The 25,134-nt window shown below is 54.8% G+C and overlaps 1 protein-coding gene across 1 annotated transcript; it reads right to left on the reverse strand.

Annotated features, from left to right (window-relative positions):
• UBXN11 (UBX domain protein 11) lies at positions 1–22,138 on the reverse strand. Its single transcript, XM_065882930.1, has 15 exons — positions 22,095–22,138; positions 17,833–17,938; positions 17,058–17,086; positions 16,385–16,480; positions 13,850–13,950; positions 13,348–13,402; positions 12,805–12,881; positions 10,811–10,919; positions 3,456–3,670; positions 3,077–3,154; positions 2,002–2,119; positions 1,774–1,877; positions 464–537; positions 249–389; positions 1–168 (listed from the first exon to the last, which is right to left on the reverse strand). Exons 2-15 carry the CDS (start codon positions 17,901–17,903, stop codon positions 12–14), a joined length of 1,425 nt encoding a protein of 474 aa, XP_065739002.1. The 5' UTR covers positions 17,904–17,938; positions 22,095–22,138; the 3' UTR covers positions 1–11.
• Between the last annotated feature and the right edge of the window lie 2,996 nt (positions 22,139–25,134).

Here is a 25,134-nt window from a genome sequence, read left to right on the forward strand (position 1 = left end):
GGGTGGGTGCTTTATTCGGGGCCGGGGGCGGGCAGCGGAGCCCGGCGCGCCCGAAGCAGCAGCGTGGCGTTGGGCACCAGGCCCACGGCCTGCAGCGTGAGAGCGTCATTGTGGTAGACTGTGGGCGGGAACGTACTGAAGATCTCGAAGGTGGTGGCCTCCACGGCCCTGGGGACAGGGAAGAACGAATCAGGCCGGGTCGTGGGGCCAGAGCCCCGCTGCGGCCGCCAGCTGAGCCCCGCGCCCACCTGGCCTGTGCAAGCAGGGTGCGCACATCACCAACTGTGTCCTCCGGCCGCATCAGCAGCAGGAAGGCCTGCTCGCCATTCTCAGACTTGATGCGCAGCGTGGAGAGCGCGGGCACGGGTGACTCCGGAGACTCCTGGCTCCTGCGGGCCCAGAGGCCGTCAATACCCCCTGGTAGCCCAGTCCCAGGGTCCTCACCTCTCCACTCTGCCCTCACCTCTCACGCTCAGCAGCCAAGGCAGGCGTCTCCACCACGATCTCCTGGATCTGGACACGCAATGGGCAGCAGTTCTGGGAGGCATCGATGGAGTGGACAGAGCCCTGGGCCCTGCCAGTCACACTCTCCCCCCAACCCCTACAGGGGACTTCTCCTGACCAGGGATGGATGAGACCAGTGAGCCAAAGCGGGAGGGGGTATTCTGTGTAAATGGGGGCCCAAGGAGAGGAAACAGAAGGGAAGCTTTGGGAGGTAGCCCCATCGTTCCCTTCCCTCATTCTAGTGGGGGAGACAGAACCCCACACAGAGACCAGGCTGGGTGCCTAACCTAGCATGGGTCAGGGAAGGCTTCCCTGGGGAAATGACACCCGAGATGTGACTGAAGGATGAAGAGGAGTCCTTAGAAATGGGATGGGGGGCAAGGATATTCCAGAGAGCATAGGTCAGGGAAGACTTCTGAGAAGAGGTGATGTATTTGAGAAAGTGTCAGCATTCATGTGGCTGAAGCTGGGAATCAGGTTGGACTGGAAAAAAGAAAAGGTTAGAGGTGGGAAGAGGACCAGAAAGGAATGACAGGCCTTACCTAAGAACCACTGAAGGGTTTCAACAGGGAAGAGCCAAGATCCAATTTGCATTTTTAAGAGAGCACAGAGGCTGCTGGGGGAGGATGGCTGGCAGGGCGGGAGTGGAAGTGGGAGGCCAGTGAGGGGCCACTGCAGTTGTCTGGGAGACACTCTGGAGCCTAGGCTAGGATGGTGGGCGGGGGGAATGGAGAGAAGAGATGGATTCGGGAGCAGTTCTGGGGATAGACAGATCTGACGGGACTTGGCCACGTGTGGTGAAGGCAGAGTCCTGGGAAAGGGGTTTGGTATCTTTCACAGGTGGAGACGAGGGAGGAGTAGCAGGATAGTAAGGAGAGAGGATGATGAGTCCTGTGAAGGCCAGGAAGGTGTATTTTGGTCTGGACCTCAAGAGGGTGGCCTGAACTTGGGCTCACCCCCAACCTAGACTCCCCTGACTTTCCCACTCTTACAGCCACACACTCCTGCGTTGGCCAGTTGCTCTCTGGTCCCAGCTCAGAGAGACCAGGAGACAGTCCTGAGAGCTCACCAGCTCCATCGTTTCCAGGAGACAGGGGAACAGCTCTGAGGAACTCATCTCTCCATCCAGGCCATCCTCAGGGGCCCTCAAGCCTGAGCCTCCAGGTAAGCCGCTGCTCCGGTAGGCTGGGCCAGGGTTGATGGTAAAGCCGCCCCCCCCCCGCCCCCCTCCCCCGCCAATAAGGCTGGGGGAGCCAGGGCTGGCCTCACCTTCAGGGTGTCCCGGATGGGGCCTCGAATGTCAATCACCTCGCCTTGTCGGATCACTAATTTGGGCAGCCTGTTCAGAAACTTCTCGGCGATCATCCTGGAGCCTGCAGAGAGGGCATTGGGAGCCTTGGCCGGGGCAGAGACTGTGTGTGATGGTGGAGGAGGCTACCTGGAGCTTGTCCTGCACAGTGCCCCCACCACCTGGCTCAGCCTCAGGGCCGAGCTCACCTGGGTGCTCCATCCTGTCCAAGGGCTTTCGAATCCTCTGCCAGCCTACCACTCGGCCCTCGCCTGGGAACGGGTCCAGCCCATTCTCTGGGTAGACCTGATTGCGCAGGTCACTCACCTGTCAAGAAGGAAGGGAAACAGCGGCTGGCACATCTCTTCAGCCCTGAGCTCCATGCCCACCCCCACTTGCCCAAACAGAGGCCCCAGGAATAGGCCCAAGGGATGGTCTGATGCAATCCACATTTTACAGATGAGGAAACCGAGGCCCTAGGAAAGAGCAGGAGAGCTGCAGTTCATGCTGCTCCCACCCACCTGAGCCCTGCTCTTCCTGCAAGCTCCCCTCATCACTCCAGCTGGAGCCACAGTACTGACATCCTCTTCAGAGTCCCTCTCGGGAGCAGACCAGGAGGGGAGGGATGAGGATGTTAGGAGAGGGCAAAGCCCTGCTTGGCATGAACTACCTCAAACACCCCTGGTCGTGACTCACGCTATTTTCCAAGCCATGGTGGCACACACCCCCTCACATGCTCTCACTGTGGAACTAACGCACCACCCTCTGGGACACAGCCTCATGTGCTCCCATCACAGCACCCTCATCTCACTGCCGACTGCCCCCACAGCAGGGGGCCGGCTCCATCTCAAGTCCTTTAGTCCCAACGTTTGCCCCCCAATGGCACTACCTTCCACCCCAACCAGGAGGCTCCAGGAGCCTCTGGGGGGAGCCAGGACAGTTTTGCGTGGACTCCTCACGTTCCCCAGGCTGTCCAGGTGTCCTGAATGCTGGGGAGGAGGGGCAGGGGTGCCACGCAGCTGAGGGCTCTGCTTTCAGGATGCCAGAAGGGGGCGCTGCCTGCTGTTCAGCTACATGCCTTCCCCACTGCTGATGCGGCAAGTATGGCCACGGCAGCCTTCCCGCTCCCTTCCCAGCCCCGTTTCAGGCTCACCCTCCTTCTGGAGGTCATCAGACTGGGGTCTCTGAGGTGGGGCAGTGCCCCTAGGTGATGCCTGAGGAAGCATTCCCACCCCCTCCAAAATCCCCACACTGGGAGTGAGTGGTTTAAGGAGAGCCCATCACCTTAAAGGGGACCCCGTCAGGGTACAGCCGCTGGAGCTCTGATGGGAAGAAGCCATCCAATATGTCTCGGAGGCAGCGCTGCAGGGGGAGAGGTAGGGTGAGGCCTGGCTGGACCTGTGCAGTGCCCTACACGCTGCTTCCTGTCTAGATGGCAGGCTCTGGGCCCCGGGATCATGGGGCCAGTTACTCTCTGGATCAGACTCTGGAAACAGAGTCCCAGGACATGGTTGGGGCGGAGAGGGCGGTTCTGGAGGTTCTGCATGAGCCTGGGTGCTGGGGGTGAGCTGGGCCCATCATCTCCAACTAATGGTGAGCAGGGGGTGGGCCACCACAGTGGCTTGAGGGTGCACAGGCCTGTCTCCCCCCCCGTCACTCCTACCTGTGTGGAGGGATCGTGGAAGGGCCGGAAGGGCCCATCGAACATCACGATGCCATTCCGGTAGAGCTCCAGTGGGATGGGCTCAAGGACACCGTGTGGCACTCTGCTGGGCATTGGTGATTGCTGGGTGTCACTGTCTACCGCCAGCTCACTGAGATCCTTCAGGCTAGCCAGCAGCCTGTCAAAGTCTACCTCGGGGGGTACCAGTGAGTCTCCTGGCAAAGAGGATTGACACCCATGAGCCTCTCTTCATGGCTGCTGTGCGCTCCAGATCCCTGGCTTCCACAGCCCCTTCCTATGCTGGGCAGGGGCCTTAGCATCTCTTTAAGTGACAACCTGGGGAGGAGGAAGGACAGCTAACACTAGATAATAATAATAGCTGTCTTTTAGTGAGCATTTACTTTGTGCTAGGGGTTTAACATCTATTATCCCATTCTTTCTTCATACCAACCCTATGCTGTAGGGACTATAAACATCCCCATTTTCCATATTAGGAAACTAAGGGTTAGAGGTTAATGGCTGGCCTAGGGACACACACAGTAAGTGGCAAGAGCGGGATCAGATCCCAGATCAGATGTGCCAGGCACTGTGTTAGCAGCTGACAGGCACAGTGCAGAGTTCCCAGCTGTCTGGGCTCAAATTCCAGCTCCTCCACTTCTACCTGTGTGACTTTGGTCAAGTCATTTAACGCTCCGCACCACAGCATTCTCTTCTAGAAGGTGACGATGATAGGATCAGGATGGCTGTGAGGGTCCAAGATGACCACGTAAGAATTCCAGCAAGCATCTGTCTGTGTTAGTTATCGTTGCCAGCTCTACCGTCCACAAATGGACCTCAGGCCAACCCAGAGGCCACGCAGCAGGGGTTATTTATCTCCATTTTACACATGAGGAAACAGGCCCAGAGATGAAAAATGATTTGCCTCAGGCCACTTGGCAAGTTAGAAGAGGGGATTGACCCTGGAGTCTGTTCTTTCCACCCATCTGCACCATCAGGAGAGAGAGGTGAGGGTCGGGACACCTGCTGGACAGGACATGGGAGACCTTGGGTTGCACATGTATTTGGCCTCCTCTTCTGACAAATGTGTTGTCCATAGAGCTGTTCATAAGGTTCACGGGGTGCAGGTGGGGTGATGAGGCAGCCAAGACAGATGCCAGAGCAGAAAGGATACAGGGCAGGTGGGGTGCTGCTGGGGGACAGGTCAGGAGCTTGTTCTCAGTCCTGAAGGGATCTTGCCCCGAACTAAGTCATCTACTAGGGTGTAACCCTATAAAACACTGGTGACTTTCTGGGCCTTCTTGGAAGCTGTTTTTCACCAGGACAGCCAGGCTGAGGCAGGATGTGGGTCAGGACTCTGGGGACCCAATTCCTTTCCCCACAGTGGTGCAGTGGCTGTACCGGGGAAGTACAGATGTGGGCGGCCCTGTTTCCTGTTGCCTTTGTGGCTGCTGAAACGGTAGGCCCCAGCTGGCCTTCCCTTCTCCCCTACATCTCCTACTGCTGCAGGGGCTGCACCTGCGCCCCCCTCTTCCTGGGGTCCTCTGGAGTCCCTGAGAGTCCCAAGAAAAACTCACAGAACATCCTGGATATCCCTGGTATGAGCCAGAACAATATCGAGACACTATTTTCCTTTAACAGCTAACTAAGTACTTTCAGAACACCCAGGTAAACCCGAAAATAACAGCAGAAAAGCTCATCACTGTCAACATCTGCCCCCACCCTATATTCTTACAGATGGAAAGTGAGGCCTAGAAAGTCACATGACTTGGCCAAGGCAGGCCACATAGCACGGCCAACAGGACGACTCAGATGCGCATGGACTGCTAATCCAGCTGCCTCCTGGGGCCTGGGCTTTTTCAGGGAGCTGAGGTGTCGACAGGGGAAGGGGCAGGTGGAAACCCAGGGGAGGATGCCAAGAAGCAATGAAAGAGAAAAGAAAAGTTGGCGGAGAAAATCAGCCCGGAAGGCTCTCAGCCAGGGCTCGGGGGTGGAGAAGTGAAAGCAGGGTGGGCCTGGCAGGTACCAGATGCAGCAGAACGGAGGTGACATAAGGGGCCCGGGAGAAGGAACCGCCGCTCTGGACAAACCAGGGCTACGAGAATAAGGCAGGAAGAGCCTGGCATCGCCACCTCACAGCCAGGAGTGCTCAACAGAAGCCTGGCCCCGTGCAGCCGCGTCACATGGGATGAGGCAGGTCAGAGGTCAAGTGAGGCATTTCCTCTCTGAGCCGCAGCTTTCTTTTCCAGGGAATGGGTAGATAATAGAAATCTTCATCCTGCCCGCAAGATCCAGGGGTGAACTGACTGTGATGATGACTCAGCGTTTACTATGCCAAGCATCAAGAGGCAGGTCTTCCTTCTCCCATTTTACAGATGAGGAAACTGGGCCTTGTAAGGTGACATGCCCCGGGTCACGCAGCTTGCAGGGCCCAGGTGACTCTAAGCCTCTGTCCTCAGTGACCACGCAGGCTTGCCTCTCAGTGTTGGCTCTTCAGATACTGCTCACTGGGGCTCCTTTCCAAGGAGGGGTACAGTGCAGGGAGATCATCTCTGAGGCCTCATCCAACTTTTGAGAGCCCATGATTTTACTTAAAAGGGGAGTGAACAGGCATGGAGATCAAGCTCCTTGGCCCAACTCCCAAGACCCTCAGAGCCCTGGCTCCCCAGCCTGCCCTCAACAAGCTCCCCCACTCACACTCTGAAGCCGTACAGCCCGGGCTACCACTTCCAAGCTGTGTGACCCCGGGCACATGGGCCAACATCTCTGGGCCTCAGCTTCCTCTTCTATAAAATGAAGATAATAACAGCCCCACTTTACAGGGTTGCTGTGAGGCTCACAGGAAGTGCCTGGCAGACAGAGCTGTTGTTGTCACTAACACCCCACCCTCTTGACCATCACAGGGCTCAGGTGCCCTCTCACCACCTCCGTGGAGAAGCCTTGCCCGGAGCCCCTGCCCCTGAGCCTGGGCCTCTGTTCCTCCTGGGTTTCTGGAGCCCTTGGGCCCACTCCTGGCCCTCATCACAGGCTGCTGTCATTTTGTTTGCTTATTGGTCTTTCCAGCTACACCGGTCACTCCTTGAACACAGGCAAGAGCAGCCAGCCCTGGGCCTGGCCCACAGTGGGTGCCCAAGACGAACTGGATCCGTCCCTCCACCCCACCACCCCGCCATCCAGCAAGTACGTCCGCAGCGCCCGTGCCCTGCCAGGCTCTGAGCAGCATGGCCACGCCCATGCCCAGAGTCCTGCCCTCCTCAGGCTCATACTTGAATGAAGGAGACAGGGTGACAAAGAGTGACAGTTGCATGTGTTAAGTGCCACTGTGGGGTCGCAGGGCCCAGAGGAGGGCCAGACCCTGCCCCTAGCGCAGCTGAGTGGTGAGCCTGCCCTGGGCTGGCCCCTCGCACCCTCACCGGGAGGACAGCCTGCTGCTGTGAAATCCTGGCAGTGTCCGACGTGCGCCAGCAGGCCCGTCCCAGCACCGCAGGCGAAGGCTGTTGAAAGGAAACAGACCCGCTATTTCCACCCACCTGCACGCCGGGCCCTGCTCTGGGGACTTCACCTACATTCACTCTGCTCTTCAGAGGAGCCGGCGGGGAGAAAACGGGCTCCGAGAGTCTGGTCACCGCCAGGGTGACCAAGGGGGGCCTTGTGACTCGGCAGGAGCTGACTTCTCTGGCCCTCGCTTTGATCATCGCGCTGCTTTTCCCCACCTCATCCTGTACAGAGGATCGTCCCGGCGGGCTCTGACCATCTAAGCCAAGGGCACCCAGGCAATGCCTGCGAATCACCTGCCTGTGCACGTGCCCTGGCCTTCGGGTCAAGCCCCGTGCTGGCACTCTGGAGCACAGCAGGGGCGGGGCAGTAGATGGACATGGTCATCATTCACTGACCGCACGTCCACCTGAGAGAACACTCCACGTACTCCACACTGTGGTATTCAGTGCTCTCAGTTCAGGGCCTAGGGGTCAATCGTACCATCTCCTCACCTCACAGATGAGGATGTGGACTCAGAGGTGAGGCAGGTTCCCCACACAGGGTACGATCTGACCCAGGCCCCCCTCTTCAGCCAGAGCCTTTAAGGCTTTCACTGCAACGCAGAGCCCCTAACTACGCGCCCGGGGCAGCTGCAGGGCGGCACAGCGCCTGGCGCCGAACAGGCATTCCACGCACATGTGCTAGAGCAGGTGGGGTTTGAGCTGAGCTTCACAGGAGGGGAGAAAAGGGGGCAAGGCACTTGGGGGACACAGCACAGGACCGAGCTAGTGGGAGGGTGGGTGGCAGGAGTCCAGCCTGCCTGGGGTCTAGGCCAGGCCAGTTCCAGGGGCCCAAGGGCAGCCCAGGGACAGCCCATGGAGGAGTCAGGCTGGCTTCCTGAGCAGGGGAGGGAAGAGGCTCCCACACAGATGCCAGAGCCTGGGCTTGGGGAAAAGGGTTGGGGAGGTGGGCGCTGGGAGTGGGAAGGGGAGATGTAGAGAGAGGGCAGGGACTTGATGGGGGGGGGGGTGAGGAGCTCAGAGGTGAAGGGTGGGGGGAGCTCAGGGTTGGCTGGAGCTCTCAGCCCTGAGGCTCAACACCTGACCCGAAGGTGGTAGGACCAGAGCCGGAACTGTCCCTTTCATGTCTCCGCATACCCTGAAGCACCTGGCACCGCATCCTGTTTGCTACTCAACATACTGGTGGGAAGGGGTGAATGATCTGGCCTGAGGCCAAGCCCTTGCAAGGCTTCCTCTCCCCTGAACCCCTTCATGGGCCCAACTGACCCTCCTCCCTAAGAGTCCCAGGCTCTAGAATGTTTGAATCAGCCCCAGTCTGCCTAATACAGATGCCCCAGCTCACCAATCCACTGGCCTGCTGCCCCAGGGCCTGTGGGGAGTGGTACCCAACAGAGGGAGATCCAGAGAAACAAGCCAGAGCATCAGGGTCAGCCAGAGGCTGGCTTCATGGACCCAAGGGCCCTTGGGGCAGGGGCAGGTTGGCACATGGGGACAAGGCCATAGGGAGAGGAAGGGAAAAAGCCAGGAAAGGGGGGTGGGCAGTCCCAGGAGGAAAAGCTGCTAGAAATGAAAAACATGTTGTTCATCTGTCAGAAGAGCTAAACTGAGCCTGCTCCATGTTGAAGAATCAAAAGGCAAAAGAAGAAAAAGACACAAATCAGGAATTGTGGCCAGGCTTTAGAACAAGTGGCTTGAGAACAGCCATACTCTGAGCAAAAAAAACAACACAGAGCAGTTGGGGGCTGCTCTCTTTTTGGGAGGAGAGGGTGGAATCCACAGAACCAGGTCCAGAAACCAGCTGTCTGGTCTCACCCCTTCCCCAAAGAAGCAGGAAGGGCCCCACTGGCCAGAAGGAAGTCTGCCCTCCAACTAGTCAGCAAGGCCACATGAGGCCTGAGCCCAGCTCACCACACAGGGGCAGTGTGTGTGTGTGTGAGTGCATGCGTGCGTGTGTGTGTCCGTAGTGCCGGCAGGCCTCTGGCCCTGGACCCCAGGAAGGGACATCCTTGCAGCTTCTGGCTGTTGCCTACCAGGGTCTCGCCTCTCACCCAGGGAGAACGTCCCGTAGCACTCAGCCCAGGGTTCAGCCCCTGGCATGGCCCAGCTGCCATACAGCTCCCCAGCTTTGCCGTGTCCTAAACGGGACATCTTCCCCGACAGCCGTGCTCCCCAGGGTCACCCCAGGTTCCTCCCACCCCCTCCCTAATGTTCGCGCAATTGCCAAGGCCATGGATGCCCCTCCTAAATCTCTCTGCTCTGCCCCTTCTCACCAGCCCCACCAGTATCACCCTTATGCTGGGCGTCATCTCATCTTTGGCCTGGATGACTGTAGCCGTCTCCCAGGGGGCTCCCAGCCTTAAGTCCTGCCCCCTTCACTCAAAAGACTGCTTCAGTGCCTCAGTTTCCCCATCTGTAAAATGGAATAACCCCCGGCCTGTGCCAAGGCCATTTGTGAAAATGCTTTAAAAGGGGCAAATATGGTGCAAATGGGAAGTGATGTTTTTGAAACAAGGGTGAGGGGGTTTTCCCCTGAGATTTAGGGGGATCTAGCCAATGTGCAGCAGGTGGGACTCTCATGTTTTCAGTCTGGGTTTTTACCCAGCAGGAAACTTATGAAATTAAGAAAGTACAGTTGTCTTCCAAACAGTCCCCTGGGAGCCAAGCTCATGTTCCCATGAGACTGCCACTGCCTTCTGACCGTGGAAAACAATGAGAGTTCCCATTTGTGGGGCTGATGACATGCGAGGTCAGTGCTAGGTGTTGCGTCCAACCCACTGACTCGTAGTAAATGGGAAAGAATACACACCCATCTACTGATGAGGAACTGAAGGCTCAGAGAACGGAACTCGAGTACCCAAGTCACACCTGGGTTAGGCGGTGGTGATGAGGACCCAGGTGTGACCAACAGAGCCTGGAGAACTACCTTCCAGGCAATGACCTCCATTCTTTGAAGAGAATGGACCCAGCTTTCAGAAGTGGCCAGTTCTGGGACTTCCCTGGTGGCGCAGTGGTTAAGAATCTGCCTGCCAATGCAGAGGACACGGGTTCGATCCCCGGTCTGGGAAGATCCCACGTGCCGCGGAGCAACTAAGCCCACGTGCCACAACTGAGCCTGCGCTCTAAAATCTGCGAGCCACAACTACTGAGCCCGCGAGCCACTACTGAAGCCCGCCCGCCACAGAGCCCGTGCTCCGCAACAAGAGAAGCCACCACAATCAGAAGCCCACGCACCACATCGAAGAGTAGCCCCTGCTCGCCACAACGCAACTAGAGAAAGCCCGCACACAGCAACGAAGACCCAATGCAGCCAAAAAAAAAAAAAAAAAGTATATATATAAAGGAAGTAGCCAGTTCTATGGCCCCAAATCTCTGGAGTGCATCCCTCGGGATATTAGCAGTTGAGTTAAAAATAAAACGTGGTGGAGGCCCAGAGATGCAGGTAGATTTCAACAGTTTGCTACAAATGAACCTGGAAAGGGAGTCCACAGAGGGGACCAAGCCCCTGGCCTGAGGGCCAGCTTCCAAAGCAGGGGGATTGCTTCTAAAGGCCACAGCTTTTAAATGGGTGACATTTTGTAAACTATGGTGCCTGAGACAAATGAGGTCTTGTTACGTTTTGTATCCCTGGGTCCCTGGAGCCTTAGAAAGATGAGCAAGCAGAGTCCAGGGTTAGGTGGTCAGGGATGGAGGCTGAAGCCTTTCCCTCCTGCTCCTGTGTCAGTGGCAAGCTGTGGGAGGCCTTGGGGCACCTTGTGCTGGGAGAAGGGGCATGAATGAGCTGGCCTCTGGACAGCTGTGGGCCATCGGGAGCTGTAGGGGAATTCCCTTTGCAGGAGGGCCCGGGGTGGACCCCGACTTTACCTGGCTTCCAGAACTTCTTGGCTGTCATCCAGTCCCTCTCGCCATCCTCCGAGTCCTCCTCATGCATGGGCTCACCCACCCACTGCAGGCCGTAGTCACCGAGGAACCGCTGTGGGGAGAGAAGAGGGAGATGTCGGGGGCACTGTCAGCTCAGCCCCTTCCAGGGGAAAAGGCGGCATCAGCCCAGCCCCCAGCCTCAGGCCTCCGCTCCCAGCCCACTGGATGGGGCGATGGGCCCGGGGGTCTTGGCCACTTCCTGGCTGTGGCCTTGGGAAGCCACCTCACCTCCCAGAGCCTCAGGCTTCTCCTTGTAAAATGAAGCTTGTGAGGACTCACTAAGGTAATTCACATAATGTCCTTAGCACAGGGCCTGGCACAAGTAGGAACTCGCATAAGTCAGCCATTATGGCGGCGGGGAGCCATGTGGGTCTGGCCCGAGGGGGAGGAGAGGAAGGGACACCTGCTCTGCAGGTCTGAGAGGACATGTGCCCCCACATGTCCCACATGTGGCCTCTCTAGGGCTGGCCGCCCAGCGCCTTTGCCACAGGAAAACTTCCGAGTTGTCTATGCTTCCTGTTGCTGCTTCCTCACCTTCACTCCTTCCCTCAACCCACTCCAGCCCGGCTTCCATCTCCACAACTGACTGCAACTGCTAACAAGCAGCCATCCGCAACCTGCCTGCTGCCTAACCCAGCGGGCACACTTCTGCCATCATCTCTTGCAACATATGTTCTTCTTTTTCAGTTTCAAATTTCTAGCCATCTACACTTAGATGTCCAACAGGCACCTCAAAATGAACTTGGCCCAAACAGTCATGCCTCCCTGCTCCCACCTCCCAAGGCGGGGAGTGGCCCATGTCCCAGCTAGTCTCTAATGTGTTACCCTTTTAAATATTTCACCATACTCCGTACTTGTGTCTCTTCCTGTGTACTTGTTTATGTGTGTCCCCTCTAGACTGTCAGTGCCATGAGGGCAGGGACCCTCTCTGCATCCCAGTGCCTGGCAGGGTGCTGGGCACACAGGAGATACTTTGTCTGAGTTTGCTAAATTAACGAAGCAATACACGTGTGAACAACGTGAACGTGGGAGCCCCAATGCCCTCTGCCCTGAGGGGGCAGTCCTGACTCCTGTGGCAGCTGCTCAGAGAAGCCCCACGGGCTCAGGGAGCAGCTGTTTACCCACAGCCCCGGGGTATGCACAGGCCTGGGTGGGAAGGGCCCTCAGCTGCAGCTGCTGCTTGGGGGTTTGCGTCTGTGGTCTTAAATTAGGTTGGGGCTTTGGAAAGCAACTCGGTGTGGAGAGGGAGAGGTTAGAACCCCAGAAGGAGCTTCTGGTGGGGCCGGTGAGGCAGTGGGGGGCCCTGACGATGTATGCATGCCTAGGACCCTCCCTTGAGCCTGGGGTCCCTCCAGCTCAAGCCTTGCTGTGTGAACGATGGCAACAAAGGTGACACTGGGTGAGTGAGATGCCACGTCCAGAGGCGGGGAATGGCCATGATCAACGCAGTAAACACGCACGGCCAGGCCCCTACCAGGTCCTGGGCGCGCAGCAACGAGCAGGAGAAAAGTGCTCCCTCCCTCGTTCCCTCGTGGGGTCCACGGTCCCCAGAGGAAGAGAGAGTGGAGTACCTGCCCTGGTCACAGGTGAAGGGGGTCCCCTGGGAAAGGGCTCCCACCTTGACTTGAGACTGAGGATCAATGAAAACTCGCCAGGGGAAGGTAGAAAAAAATTTCAGGTGGAAGGAACAACACGGACCAAGGTCCTGAGGTGGGAAAGAGCTTGATGTGGTCAAAGAAGCAGAGGCAGGTCCCCGTGGCTGGAGGGGAGAGTAGTTCAAGCTGACACTGAGGAAGGGGGAATGGCTAGCCCAAGCCTGAAATGGGATGGGGGGCGCCCCGGGCCCCTGTGTGGGATGTGCGGTGAGGAGACCCCAGAGAGGTGGGCTCTGACCCAGTCCCTGGGGGCAGACAGCCCTGGGCCGGCACCTCCCTCACCTCCATCTCCCCGACCTGCTGCTGCAGCTGCGCGCATGTGGTCTCCAGCTCCTCCTGCCGCTGCAGGGTCACTGTGCCTTCAGGAAAAGACGGGCAGGGGTTCCTGTGCCCGCCGCACGGAGGCTGCCAGGCCACTTCTGGCCATGACAAGAGCTTTGGCCTGAGGGTCATCTGGAGAAGCTGCTCCACGAGAACTCGAGGGATCCCCGGAGAAGCACCTCGTGGCCTCTCGCCCTGACCTTGAGAGGGGACGCCCTGACTCTCGGGAGGCTGCCAGCCCACCGAGCGAGGCTCCTGACGGGGCTGCCTTTCCTCCAGGCTTTGGCTGGCAGGCCCTGTGCTCAGGGCTGGGCTAGGGCTGCGCTCGGGGGACTCAGTCCCACACAGAAGGGCACCGCCCTGGGTGTCACTGCTCCTCTCTGGGCTCCATTGCCCGGACTCCACCACAGGACTCAGCTTGATGCTCTCGGAGCCCTGATACCCAGAGGTCGCTGGCCCAGGAGGTACAAAGGGGGGCCGACCAGCCCACAGAGGGCCTCTTACCCTGGTGCTCCTGGAGGGTCTCCACCAGCTCCTCCAAGGCCCGTATCTTCTGATCCTGCAGCAACGAGACAGGAGGGGAGCAGACCTGGTGGTTCCCAGAGCCCAAGGGAGCCCCTTCCAGATGGGAAGACCCGGCTTAAAGCCCCTGCCCCGCTCTGGCACTGCTCCGGTGCTCAGATGGCCCTTGTGGTCCCACTGAGGTGGGGGCAGGGGGTGGGCACCCCCAAGTGCCCAGCACTCAGCAGCCACTGCTGCCACCCAATCTGAGGTCTACGGGCCTTGCTCAGATGTGGAGAAGACCCCTAGCCTCTCTGCTCAGGTCACAGGGACCCAGGTCAGTCCCGGGCCAGATCTGGCCCTCGAGTTGGGCAGTTTGGTCAAGGAGATGGTTCTAGAACCCATCCACCATGGTCTATTGCAATAGTAGCCTCACTGGCCTCCCCAGCCCAGGCCCTTCCACCCCTCAGACCAGACCCTGGCCCTCTCCCCGCTGGGGCCCCACCTTGGAGAGCATCTCATCCGCCTGGGCCTTCACCTGCCGCTCCAGATCCCGCACTTTCCTCGCCATGGTGGCCATCAACTCCGAGTCGTGGTACACAGGGACTGCCAACCAGACAAAGTCCTAGAGCCTGGGCCTTGAGCTGAGGCTGAGGTATGGGGGTCCAGGGGAGGGGAGAGGTAGCGGGCTCCCCAGCAGCGGAAATAAGGGTGGTAACAACTGCCGCCACCAAGATAATGGGGATGGTTCTACACACTCTTCATATGCCAGCTCTTCTGAGGAAATGAACTGTTTTGGGAAACTGAGGCACAGAGATTCTGTAATGCACTGAAGATGTATATATGAGGGAGTGGTACAATATACGGGTTCCATCACCTTGAAACGCTGTCAAAAAGTTGTTCACCCTTAGAATAACTATACTCCAATAAATATTAAAAAAGAAAATGTTCACTCTCAGTTGAATCACTCCTCTAATCTCGCCCCTAATTCACAGGAAATACGGTGGATAGAGGAGCAAGTTAAACAGCACCGGACAAATCACTATGGGGGACATCCTGCGGGACAAGTAGCCCGGACGCTTCAAAAAGTGTCATTTTTTTAAAGAGGCAGGGATTCTGCTCTAAAGAAGTACAACCATCAAATGCAGTGCATGACCCTCAATTAGAACCTAAATCGGGGGCGGGGGCGGGGGGGAAGCTATGAGAGATATTTTGGAACACTGGGATGTTAGAGAGAGTTACTGGATTGTTCATATTCTTAGGTGAGATCACAGCATCGTGGTTATGTACTTCCTTACTCCTAGAAGATGCAAAGGGAAGTATTTAGAGCTGAAATGTCATGATATCTGCAACTGATTTCTAAATGGCTCATCCAAAAAATACATTTGTGTTCATAACATATGTGTATATGGATAGAAAGCAAATATGGCAAGATGTCACTAACTGTTGAACCTAGGCTGAGGACGTATGAGTGTTTGCTGTACTATTATTTCAACTTTGCTGTTTGCTGACAAATTTTCAAGCTAAAACATTTGTGAAAGAAAACAAGAGAGACACATGGGAAGAAACAGGCCCCCTTCTTCCCTTGGATGTTGTCTCTCTCTGTGTGAAGCCGGAAGTATTGCTGTAACCACGTGACCATGCGGAGCTGACAGGCCCAAGGATGGTTCAGTGCAAAGCTGGAGAAACCTGAACTTCTGACAATGTCTTTGAGCTGTTGTCTCCCTAGGACTTCTTGGTATGTGGGATAATAAAGCCCCCTGATGTTCCTTGGTTGAATCAGGGTTTTCGCTGACTTTAGTCAAAAGCTTCTTAACTGATATATAGACATTTGGCAACTGTCAGCACACGGATGACAGCACGTGTTTGAGGCAGAGTGGAGAGAGAGAGGAGACCCCAGGCAGGAGGAACATCACATGGAAAAGCTGGAGCTGGCAGGGAGCCGAGAGGGGAGAGCCTAGGAGGCAGGAGGATGGCAGGAAGGCTGTGTTATGGAGGCCAAGAGCCCGGGGTGTCCTGAGAAGAGGGATCAGGGAACTGTGTAGAATGTTTCCCTGCAGAGAAGTGAGACAGGACAGGCAAGCCCTTGACTGTGAGCTTGGCAAGGGCAGCCCCTGGCTGAGAGTGGGCTGAGGGGTGGTGGCAGGGGAGAGGCAGAGAGACCTGGGGAACAGCCAGTTTCTGTGGTTGCTGTTGAAAGCATCCCCCCTGGGGTGATGGAGATCCTGGCTTTGTGACCGAATGGCTGTGGGGCCAGGCTCTTCCGGTCTCCTTTTCCACCTCAACCCCTCCCTACCTGTACAGGAGAGGGGGCATTCGGTGGAGGATCAGAGACCGAGAGACAGAAACGGAGACAGAGAGACAGGAAGCTGCTTACCCAAGATATCACAGCTAGTGGAAAACTCTCACCTCATCCCCAGCTCCCCCAGACTCCCAGCTCAGACCCTGCCCCTGCCCAGTGCACCACACAGCTCACCCTGCCAGACCATGAGTCCCCTGTGCCCAGGACTGCTCAGTCCTACCTCCTCTGGGAAGCCGCCCCAGTGAGCCCCATCCTACTTTGGGCACCTCCACGATTGCAGTGTTGCCACAGCCCTTTGCGGATGGTGTGGGTCAGGCTAGGGGGACTGTCTAGGGGACTTTGGCCTTGTCCAGAGCCCTGCGGAAGCAGGAAGTAGATGCCCGGAGGCTGAGCTTCCCCCTCAGGCCCTTCATTCCTCTTGGACCCTGAATCCTAGAGCCACTGACATCACTCTTGATGGGGATTCCAGCCAGGTGTACTCCAGAGGTGCCAGCCACAGCCCGCCCTGGGGCTTTGCCAGACCTCCTGAGCTAACGGCCGGACCTGTGTGTGGCTTCACGCCAAGCCAGGCTCTGAACAGGTCTGGGGTGCAGGCCCAGGGCCACAGTCAGCCAGGAGTAGAAGCAGCTGCCTCTGACCCAGCAGGTGGGAGAAGGTGCCATGCCTCTCAGGGCCTCCCTTTCCCCGGGGCCTCTCCTGCTGCCAGGGACACAGACCCCTTCGGGCCTCTGCACTCACCTTGCCTAGTCACAGGGGCACCTATGCCACCATAGCAGGAAGGAACAGAGATCCTTTCTTCTGAGCCGTGCGCGTCATTCAGCATGTCCACCTCATCTTCTGCAGACAGGGATGCCCAGGTCACTGCTCTGGGGCTGAAGCCCAGGCGAAACGGGGGCCCTGGGCCCTGGTCAAGATGAAGTGGCCTGTTCTCTGTCCCCCCAGCATATGAGGATAGAAAACTTGGGACGCTGGAGAGCAAGGATCCAACCAGAACAGGCCTCTTCTTGGAGTTCTCCCAACCTGGCTCCCTGGGGGGACCTGGGTGGCCAATGCCGGCACCGCGGTGGGGGCTAAAGGAGGGCTGGGATGCAAAGGTCTGAGCCTGCGGGAGGCAGGGCAGCAACATGAGGACTGGGCTTCAGGGAGAAAAGGCTGTAACGGGCTGCAGGTGGCTGTCGGAGAAGGAGGGCTGGGGTCTGCCCCCCTCATGGCCCACCCCACGGTGAGTGGAGGGGTTCAAATATTAGTGATGACATCTCCACTAAGGGTGTGGGGTGTCCAAATCCGAGAGCTGCAGACAGCACTGCAGTTGGCCAGCCACTCTGGCTGACGGGAGTTCATCACGCTCTTTCTCTCCATCCGCCCAACTGCAAGGACATAAGGAGGACACGAGGGCAGAGCCCACACTTACCATTTCCGTACATTTTTATCCCTCGCCTCCTGGGAATGGGGCAGGAAGAAGAAGGAAGACAGACAAGTTAGGACCCCCTGGATTGCCTTCGGGGGAGGCTCTGGCACCAGGTCCCCCATCAATCCTAAAGAAAGTGTCTCCTGAGGACATCCACCCCCAAATCCCATCCCGGCCCAGGGGTGAGCCAAGGGGCAGGCTTCAGGGTGTCAGACTCCTCCCAACAAAGAAGGATGGTGAAGAGCTGAAGGGAAGAGCCTTGGAGAAAAGATTACAAGAGTCCCCAAGCCCAGGAGCCCAGCCCCAGCTCTGCCCTGAAATGGCTGCAGGACCCCAGGCCTGTCACTTAACCTCTCTGGACTTCCTTGGCCATGATGCAAATGACTCAAAGTGGGCTTCAGAAGAGCAAGGAGAGAGGTAAAAAATGCTTTGAAAAGATGAAACTGATAGATGAACAAACAGGATTCTCTTCACTGAGAGCCCAGCACGTGGTCGGGCCTGGAACAGGTGGGCCATCAGTGTTTGAAGAACTAATTCATGACCAATGAATAAACAGATGGATGCCGAGCCACCCCACTAAATGGCACAGCCCAGTGTGTGCTCAGACACATGGAGAGCCTCCCGGAAGAAGGTTCGAGAAAGATAAGGTGATCAGAGAGAGATACATAACTTCTTATCGTTTTCCTCAGGACACTAGGAGTCAATCTCCTAGTCCACGGGAGGGGCCGGGAGGAGGCAGGGGCATGGACACAAAGATCCCACGAGGCCAACTCCTTACTCCTGATTCACAGGCTCCGAATGCAGAGGCACTCGCCGGGTCTTGCCAAGGGAAGCCAAAGGTGAGCTCATAATTCTACTTCTAGTCTCTAGCTGTCAGGAACTCCCTGAGAAGAAAGAAGTCAGCCCTTGGGGACAGTCACTCAGGACCAGGGAGCGGCCTGAAACTTCCTCTGCCCTGGCTACTTTTCCCAGGAGGGAGCACTGTCCAGGGAGTGGCACCCCTCACTTCTTCCTACTGCCTCTGCAGAAGTTTCTGGAAGCGGCCTGGCCTCGGGATCCCTATGCTTGATGTCCACTGCTCCGCTGGATATCCAGCTCTCTGCTCTGCTCTTGGAGGTCTCTGACCTAGCAGTGCTTGGGAAAGGGCGATGGGGGTAGGATGGGGTGCAGAGGTGGGCCGGAAGCCTGGGACTTCCCCAGACTTCAAGCCCTGGCACAAGACTACCCAGCAGGCCTGGGGCTTCTGTCTATCTACCAAGGAGCTGGTCACCACGCCCAGGCGTCCCCTTCCCTCCTACCAGAACCAGGGGCCACCTCCAACTTCTCAGAGCCAGAGAGGGGCAACCCCAAGGCAGGATTCTACCAAGACACCACCTGCATGGCAGGGAGGTCAAGAGCCCAGACCCTGGATAGGTTCTGCCATTCCAGTATAGCCTGTGCCTCAGTTTCCTTTAGCGTGAAGTGGGGATGGTAATAGTACCAGCCAGGTAGGGGTAACACACATAAAGCACCTAGCCCAGTGAAACGCTCAAAGGAATTACTCAAAAATGTGAATTGTGGCTGCTGCTGTTATTGGCACATAGAAGGCCCTCATAAATGCTGATTTCCCTTCCTTTCCTCTTCCTTCTGGAAAGATGAATGAACATCAGGGATGCAGTTAACGGTCACTACTCTACTCAGTGAATTAAATATCACATGGCTAATGTCTAGAAATCGAAGAATCAAACGACCTCCATCAGGGCCTGAATCAAGTCTTCTGTTCCACTTTGGAGATGTGTGGCCCTGGCCTCCACCAGCCCCTGAATCTGCCCAGCAAGGGGACCTGCATCACCAGGAGGCAGCTCCCTTGGTCTTAATTCTGGAGTTTGGGACTCATGCCCCACCCCTTTCTCAGAGGTGCCCTCCAAGGACAAGGTCCAGAGTTTCCTGATCTCCATCATCCGGCATCCAGCCTCCCAAACCTGCCCCCAGCCTGCCTGGTTCCTGCCGTCTTGTCCGGGCATCCTCAGGGTATGTGTGGCCAAGTGTGACGGCCCCTGTGGCTCCCTTCACCAGTCTCCACACACTGCCAGAGGAATCTTCTTAAACCCAAAGCTGACATGTCACTTCCCTGCTCAATACTCCCAGTGGCTCCTTCTCACCCACAGAAAAAAAAATCAAAATTCCTTAACATGGATGATCTGGTCGCTGCCTGTGTCTCTGGACCTCACCCATCATCACCCACGGTCCCCCCGCATCCCACCCTCCACTTGAGCCACTCTGAACTGTCAGCCCTGAAATGCACCAGGGCTTTCTTTGCACACATGGCTCCTCAGGCCTGGAACCCGATCCCCCAAAATGGTCTCCCTACTCCTACCCACACCCTTCCCTTGGCTGGCTAACTCCTTTTCTTTTTCTTTTTTTTTTTTTTTTTTGCTTTTATTTAGTTATATTTTTAACTTTTTACTTTAAAATTATTATAGATTCACAGGTAATTAGGACAATAGTAGAGAGGTCTGGTGTATCCTTCACAGTTTTCCCCAACAGTCACATTTTACATGACTATTGTACACAGTATCAAAATCAGGAAATTGACATTGTATAATCTGTATGTGTCATTCTATGCCATTTCATCCCCTGTATAGACTCTGTGTAACCACCACTGCAATCAATATATGTACAGAGGACTTCCCTGGTGGTGCAGTGGTTAAGAATCTGCCTGCTAATGCAGGCGACACAGGTTCAAGCCCTGGTCTGGGAAGATCCCACATGCTGTGAAGCAAATAAGCCCATGCGCCACAACTACTGAGCCTGTGCTCTGGAGCCCGTGAGCCACAACTACTGAGCCCACGTGCCACAACTACTGAAGCCTGCGTGCCTAGAGCCCGTGCTCCACAACAAAGAGAAGCCACGGCAATGAGAAGCCCACGCGCCGCAACTAGAGAAAGCCCGCACACAGCAACAAAGACCCAACGCAGCCAAAAATAAATAAATTTATATTAAAAAACGATATGTACAGAACTATTCCATCACCACAAAGATCTCCCTTGTGCTACTCCTTTAACATCACACTCATCCTCTTCCTCACCACTGTTCCTAACCCCTGGCAACCACTACTCTGTTTCCCATCTCTATAATTTTCTTACTTCAAGAATGTTATATAAATGGAATCAAATAGCATGTGACCTTTTTTTAAAAAAAAAAACAGCTTTATTGAAGTATAATTCACACACTTAACTCTTTTAAAAGTACACAATTCACTGGTTCTTAGTATATTCATAAATTCAGAGTTATGAAACCACCATCACAATCAGTTTTGGAACATTTTCATCACACTAAAAAGCCCCAGGCACTGTGCCTTTAGTAGCAAAAACAACCCTGCATGAACTCCCACCAGACCTGATTATCCCTCCTTTCTCCAAATTCTCATCACCATAATGACCCCTCAAAAGAAACTGGTCAAAAAGACAGAAATTAATAAGCATTGGCAAGGAAGAGGGGAAACTGGAACCTTTGTTGGAATGTAAAATGGTGCTGCTGCTGTGGAAAACAGTCTAGCAGTACCTCTAAAGGTTAAACAGAGTTATCTTATGGCCTCCATGCCTAGTTATATACCCAAGAGAAACAAAAACTTACATCCACACAAAAATCTGTATATCTGTTCATAAGCAGCATTACTCATAATAGCCAAAAAATGGAAACAACCCAAATGTTCATCAACCAGTGAATGGATAAACAAATGTGGTATACCCTTACAATGGAATATTATTTGGCAACAAAAAAGGAATGAAATACATACTACAATGTGAATGGACCTTGAAAACATTATGCCAAGGGAAAGAAGTCAGTCACAAAAGACCACCAATTGTTATGACTCCATTTATATAAAATGTCCAGAATGGGCAAATCCATAGAGACAAAGTAGGTTAGTGGTTGCCTAGGGTAGGAGGTGCTAAAGGGAGACGGGGAGGGTGTGGGTGGACTGCTAAAGGGTATAAGGTTTCCTTTTGGGCTGATGAAAATGTTCTAAAACTGATTGTGGTGAGGGCTGGGCAACTCTATGAATATACTAAAAACAATTGAAATTTACATTTTAAAGGGGTGAAGTATATAGTATGTGAATTTTATCTCAATAAAGCTATCACAGGAAAGAAAAGGACCTGGTCTCCAAACCAAAACCAACATCTTCCCTCAAAATAAGCTCCTCCCACTTCCCCCTTCTTAATGGGACCCCATCATCCAAACACAAAAATTTTCCCTCCTTCTTTCCCTCTTAATCCCATCAGTTACCAAATCCTGCAGGTTAAACTCTGCAAGTCTCTCACACATAGCTCCTCCTCTCCATGACCACTGTTGGCCATCCTAGTGGGACTCTCACTGCCCTTCTTTGGGGCTGTCACAATGGCCCCAAACTGACTTCCCCATTCCAGTCTCTCCAGGCCAATCCAACACACTGTCTTCAGATCCATTTTCCCATGGATTATAGGAGACCCGTGAGGACGACGATTGTATCTTCCTATCAGCCTGGGGACTCCTGAGCGCAGGGCTGTGTCTCCTGCCTCAGACCGAGGACCCTGAGGACAAAGCCACGTCTACTCCCTTCACTTTGGGGTCCTCCTGGGAGGACTCTGTCTTCCCCCTCAAGCCGGAGGCGGCTAAAGGTTAGGCTGTCTGCCTCTTAAGACTCAAGTTTTGAGAGGAAAGTTCTGTCTTATGCCTCTACATCTTTGGGAGTCAAATTTATCCCCCCACAGGTCCCAGCGCTCGCCAGCGCCGACAAGGGCCAGCAGGCTGTACACCTTCAACCCCTAAATCCCCAGCTGGAAGCGCTCACCACGTGACTTCTACCACCAGTCCCGCCCTAGGAGCCGCGTCACCGCCTCCCTTCCTCCACGCGTAGCCATGGTAGGCGGGGGCCCGAATCTGCTGCCAGGGCGCGGGGGGGTCTTCTGGGGGAGCCGGGCCGCGGGTCTCGCGTGTCCTCGAGGTTCTCGGGGTGAGGGCCCCAGCCTGTGTGTGTGAGTGGCTCCATGGGCAGAAAGGTCTAGGGCTGTGACTCACCACGCAGGGATGCAGAGCCGCCCGCGGCGCCGCCATCTTGTTGTTACACGGTTTCCCAGGCGACCAGGATCCGTGCGCTTCTCATTGGCTAATTCGAGGGGTGTCCCTGAGCAACCAGCAGGCAGCGGAGGCGGGTACAGCCGTCTGTACTCGAATTCTATTGGCCCACGGAGTCTCAATTCATCGCTGGATACTGCAAATCCCAGAATCCACCGCTCTGAGCGGACTCGGGGACTGGAGAAATGGAGGGCCCGTTCATGTCAACCCAAGGCACAGAAAGCGGAGAACCTGGGATAAGATTCACGAAGCTGCTGGAAGCTTCTGGACCTGCACGTGTAATCCCGACAATGCCACTGTTTTGCTAGATTGATTTTGGGAGAAATTACATTTATCCCTCTGAGCCTGTTTTTTCATCTGATCGGTACAGTACTAAGGGGGCAGTTCTTTTAAGCATGAATGGAAATGATGCAAGTACTTAATAAATGTTTCTTAAATCTGAATTTCTCTGCTAACTTCTTGACCAAACGGCGCCCTGAAGGGACGCTCATATTCTGTTTCCTTTGTGTGAAAATTTGGGTGAGACTCCCCCTGCCTTTGGATAAGACACTTTGTGTGATTTTGGGTGAAACACTTCCCCTCCTGAGCCTCACATGAAAAAAAAAAAGGTGTTGGATTAAAGCAACTAGAGAGGGCTTCCCTGGTGGCGCAGCGGTTGAGAGTCCGCCTGCCGATGCAGGGGACACGGGTTCATGCCCCGGTCCGGGAAGATCCCACATGCCGTGGAGCGGCTGGGCCCGTGAGCCATGGCCGCTGAGCCTGTGCGTTCGGAGCCTCTGCGCCGCAACGGGAGAGGCCACAACAGTGAGAGGCCCGCGTACCGAAAAAAACAAAAAACCAAAAAACTAGAGACAGTTTAGTTAAGAGCATGGACTTAGCTAAGCCTCTGGAGTCGTGGATCCTGACTTGTGTGTCCTTGGGCAAGTTCCTCACCTTAATTTCTTCTGTAAAATGGGGATAATACCCATCCCCACAGAGTTGCCATGAGAATTAAATGAGATAATGCATACAGAGTACCTGTCACAATACCCATACAGAATAAGTTTTCAAAACATTTCCTGCTTTTAACTAGCATTATCATCTCAGTCTTCCAGCTGTGATCTGGGAGTCTATGATTTCTGGCACCCACTTCCTTATGCCTTGGCTTAACCACCAAAGCCCTTTCTCTGTGTGTCTCAAACTGCACTTACTAATATTTTCCATTTGACCTTCTCGTCTACTGCATTTAGGGGAGGGCAGGCTCCTTGAGGCATTCTTTACACACCAATTAAAGACTGAAGGAAGCTACCAATTAATGAGTGTCTTGCAAGTGCCAGATGCCAAAATTATGAGCTTTACAGATGAGAAAACTGAAGCTCAGAGAAGTAAAGTGACTTACTCAAGACTATGTAGGTAGAAAGCAGAAAAGTGGATTCAAACCCAGAACTGTCTGCCTCCAGAATCTGTGCTCTTTCCAGAAGCTCCCACTTTAGTAAAACAGGCAGGCAAAGGTAAGCCAAGGTGCAGGTGGTACAGGTCCACGGCCAAGGGAAGGGTTCAGGTGGAAAGTGTGACTGGAAGTTGGAGGTGGGAGAGCTCTCTTGCCACTAAGCTGCTCCCAGAAAGTTCTCAGAGGCTTGAGATAGATGAGAAAGTTCGAGGTCATGCTGGGGCCAAGTGTTTTGGGGGGTTGGAGCCACAGTCAGGGGACTAGCAACCTTTTACTGTCACCTTGCTCATGTTCCTTCTGCTCTTAAAGATAAGCAAGGACCAACAGCAATGGGAGGCAGGGGGCTCTGGCCTCATGGGTCCTGGTGTGCCCGCTGCCTCCCACCTCAGCAAGACTGGGGAGTGAACTGGCATTTACCCAAGCATCAGAGTTTACAACATACCTCCCTCCTACCCAGGGCCGGAAGCATGGCCTGAGACTCTGCAGTAGGCAGACATTCAGCAAATATCTCGTTCCTGTGAGGGAGGTGGGAGCCCTCTAACCTGGCGGGCAGTTTATTATTATATATATATATTTTTTTTTGGGCGGGGGAGGCTGCGTTAGGTCTTCATTGCTGCGCACGGGCTTTCTCTAGTTGCGGCGAACGGGGGCTACTCTTCGCTGCGGTGCATGGGCTTCTCATTGCAGTGGCTTCTCTTGCTGTGGAGCACGGGATCTAGGTGCCTGGGCTTCGGCACTTGCAGCACGCAGGCTCAGTAGTTGTGGCACACGGATCCCAGAGCACACGGGCTTTGTTAGTTGTGGCACGTGGGCTCAATAGTTGTGGCGCACGGGCTTAGTTGCTCCACGGCATGTGGGATCTTCCCGGACCAGGGATCGAACCTGTGTCCCCTGCATTGGCAGGCACATTCTTAACCACTGCACTACCAGGGAAGTCCCCAGTTTATTATTTTTTAAAACACATTTATTGGGGGAAGTCAGGGCCTTATTATAAAAGTATACATTTTCATCATAGAAACTTGGAAAATAGTGATGGCCATCATTTATTGAGGAAATATTAGGGGCCACCAATACTTAACAAGTCTACGGGACTGGGCTCTGTCACTTACTAGCTGGCTGTTTCTGCTCCAGCTACTCCACTGAGCCTCAGTTTCCATATCTGGAAAATAGAGATTCTAATAGAACCCACCTTGCATGATAACCCTTATCATGCAAATTAAATTTCTCATAATATTGTTATATTGTTTTTAAAAAGATGTTTTCCAAAAACAAAGTTATGAAAATGAAACAAGAGTCTAAGCTCGCCTAATAGTTATTTTTCTGACTTATATTTTTCTATCTCCCATCTTAGATGGTTCTGGAAATCTTTCCAAGGTCTCCAGACTTACATAAGATTTCAGTGTTAGGGATTTCCCTGGCCGTCCAGTGGTTAAGACTTTGCGCTTGTACTAGAGGGGCCACGGGTTTGATCCCTGGTCAGGGAACTAAGATCCCGCGTGCTGCCCAGTGCAGCCAAAAAAAAAAAAAAAAGATTTAAGTGTTAGAAGGACATTG

This window comes from Phocoena phocoena, chromosome 1 (genome assembly GCF_963924675.1).
Source record: "Phocoena phocoena chromosome 1, mPhoPho1.1, whole genome shotgun sequence".
Taxonomy (NCBI): domain Eukaryota; kingdom Metazoa; phylum Chordata; class Mammalia; order Artiodactyla; family Phocoenidae; genus Phocoena; species Phocoena phocoena.

Bases quoted from the DNA above. Each gene is read 5' to 3' on its own strand.
- UBXN11 (XM_065882930.1), bottom strand. From the start codon at position 17,903: ATGAGCTCACCTTTGGCTTCCCTTGGCAAGACCCGGCGAGTGCCTCTG. The intron at 16,481-17,057 runs GTAAGTGTGGGC...TGTCTGCAGAAG, and splicing joins GATAAAAATGTACGGAAATG to ATGAGGTGGACATGCTGAAT. The intron at 13,951-16,384 runs GTGAGTGCAGAG...TCTGGTTGGCAG, and splicing joins TGCCCCTGTGACTAGGCAAG to TCCCTGTGTACCACGACTCG.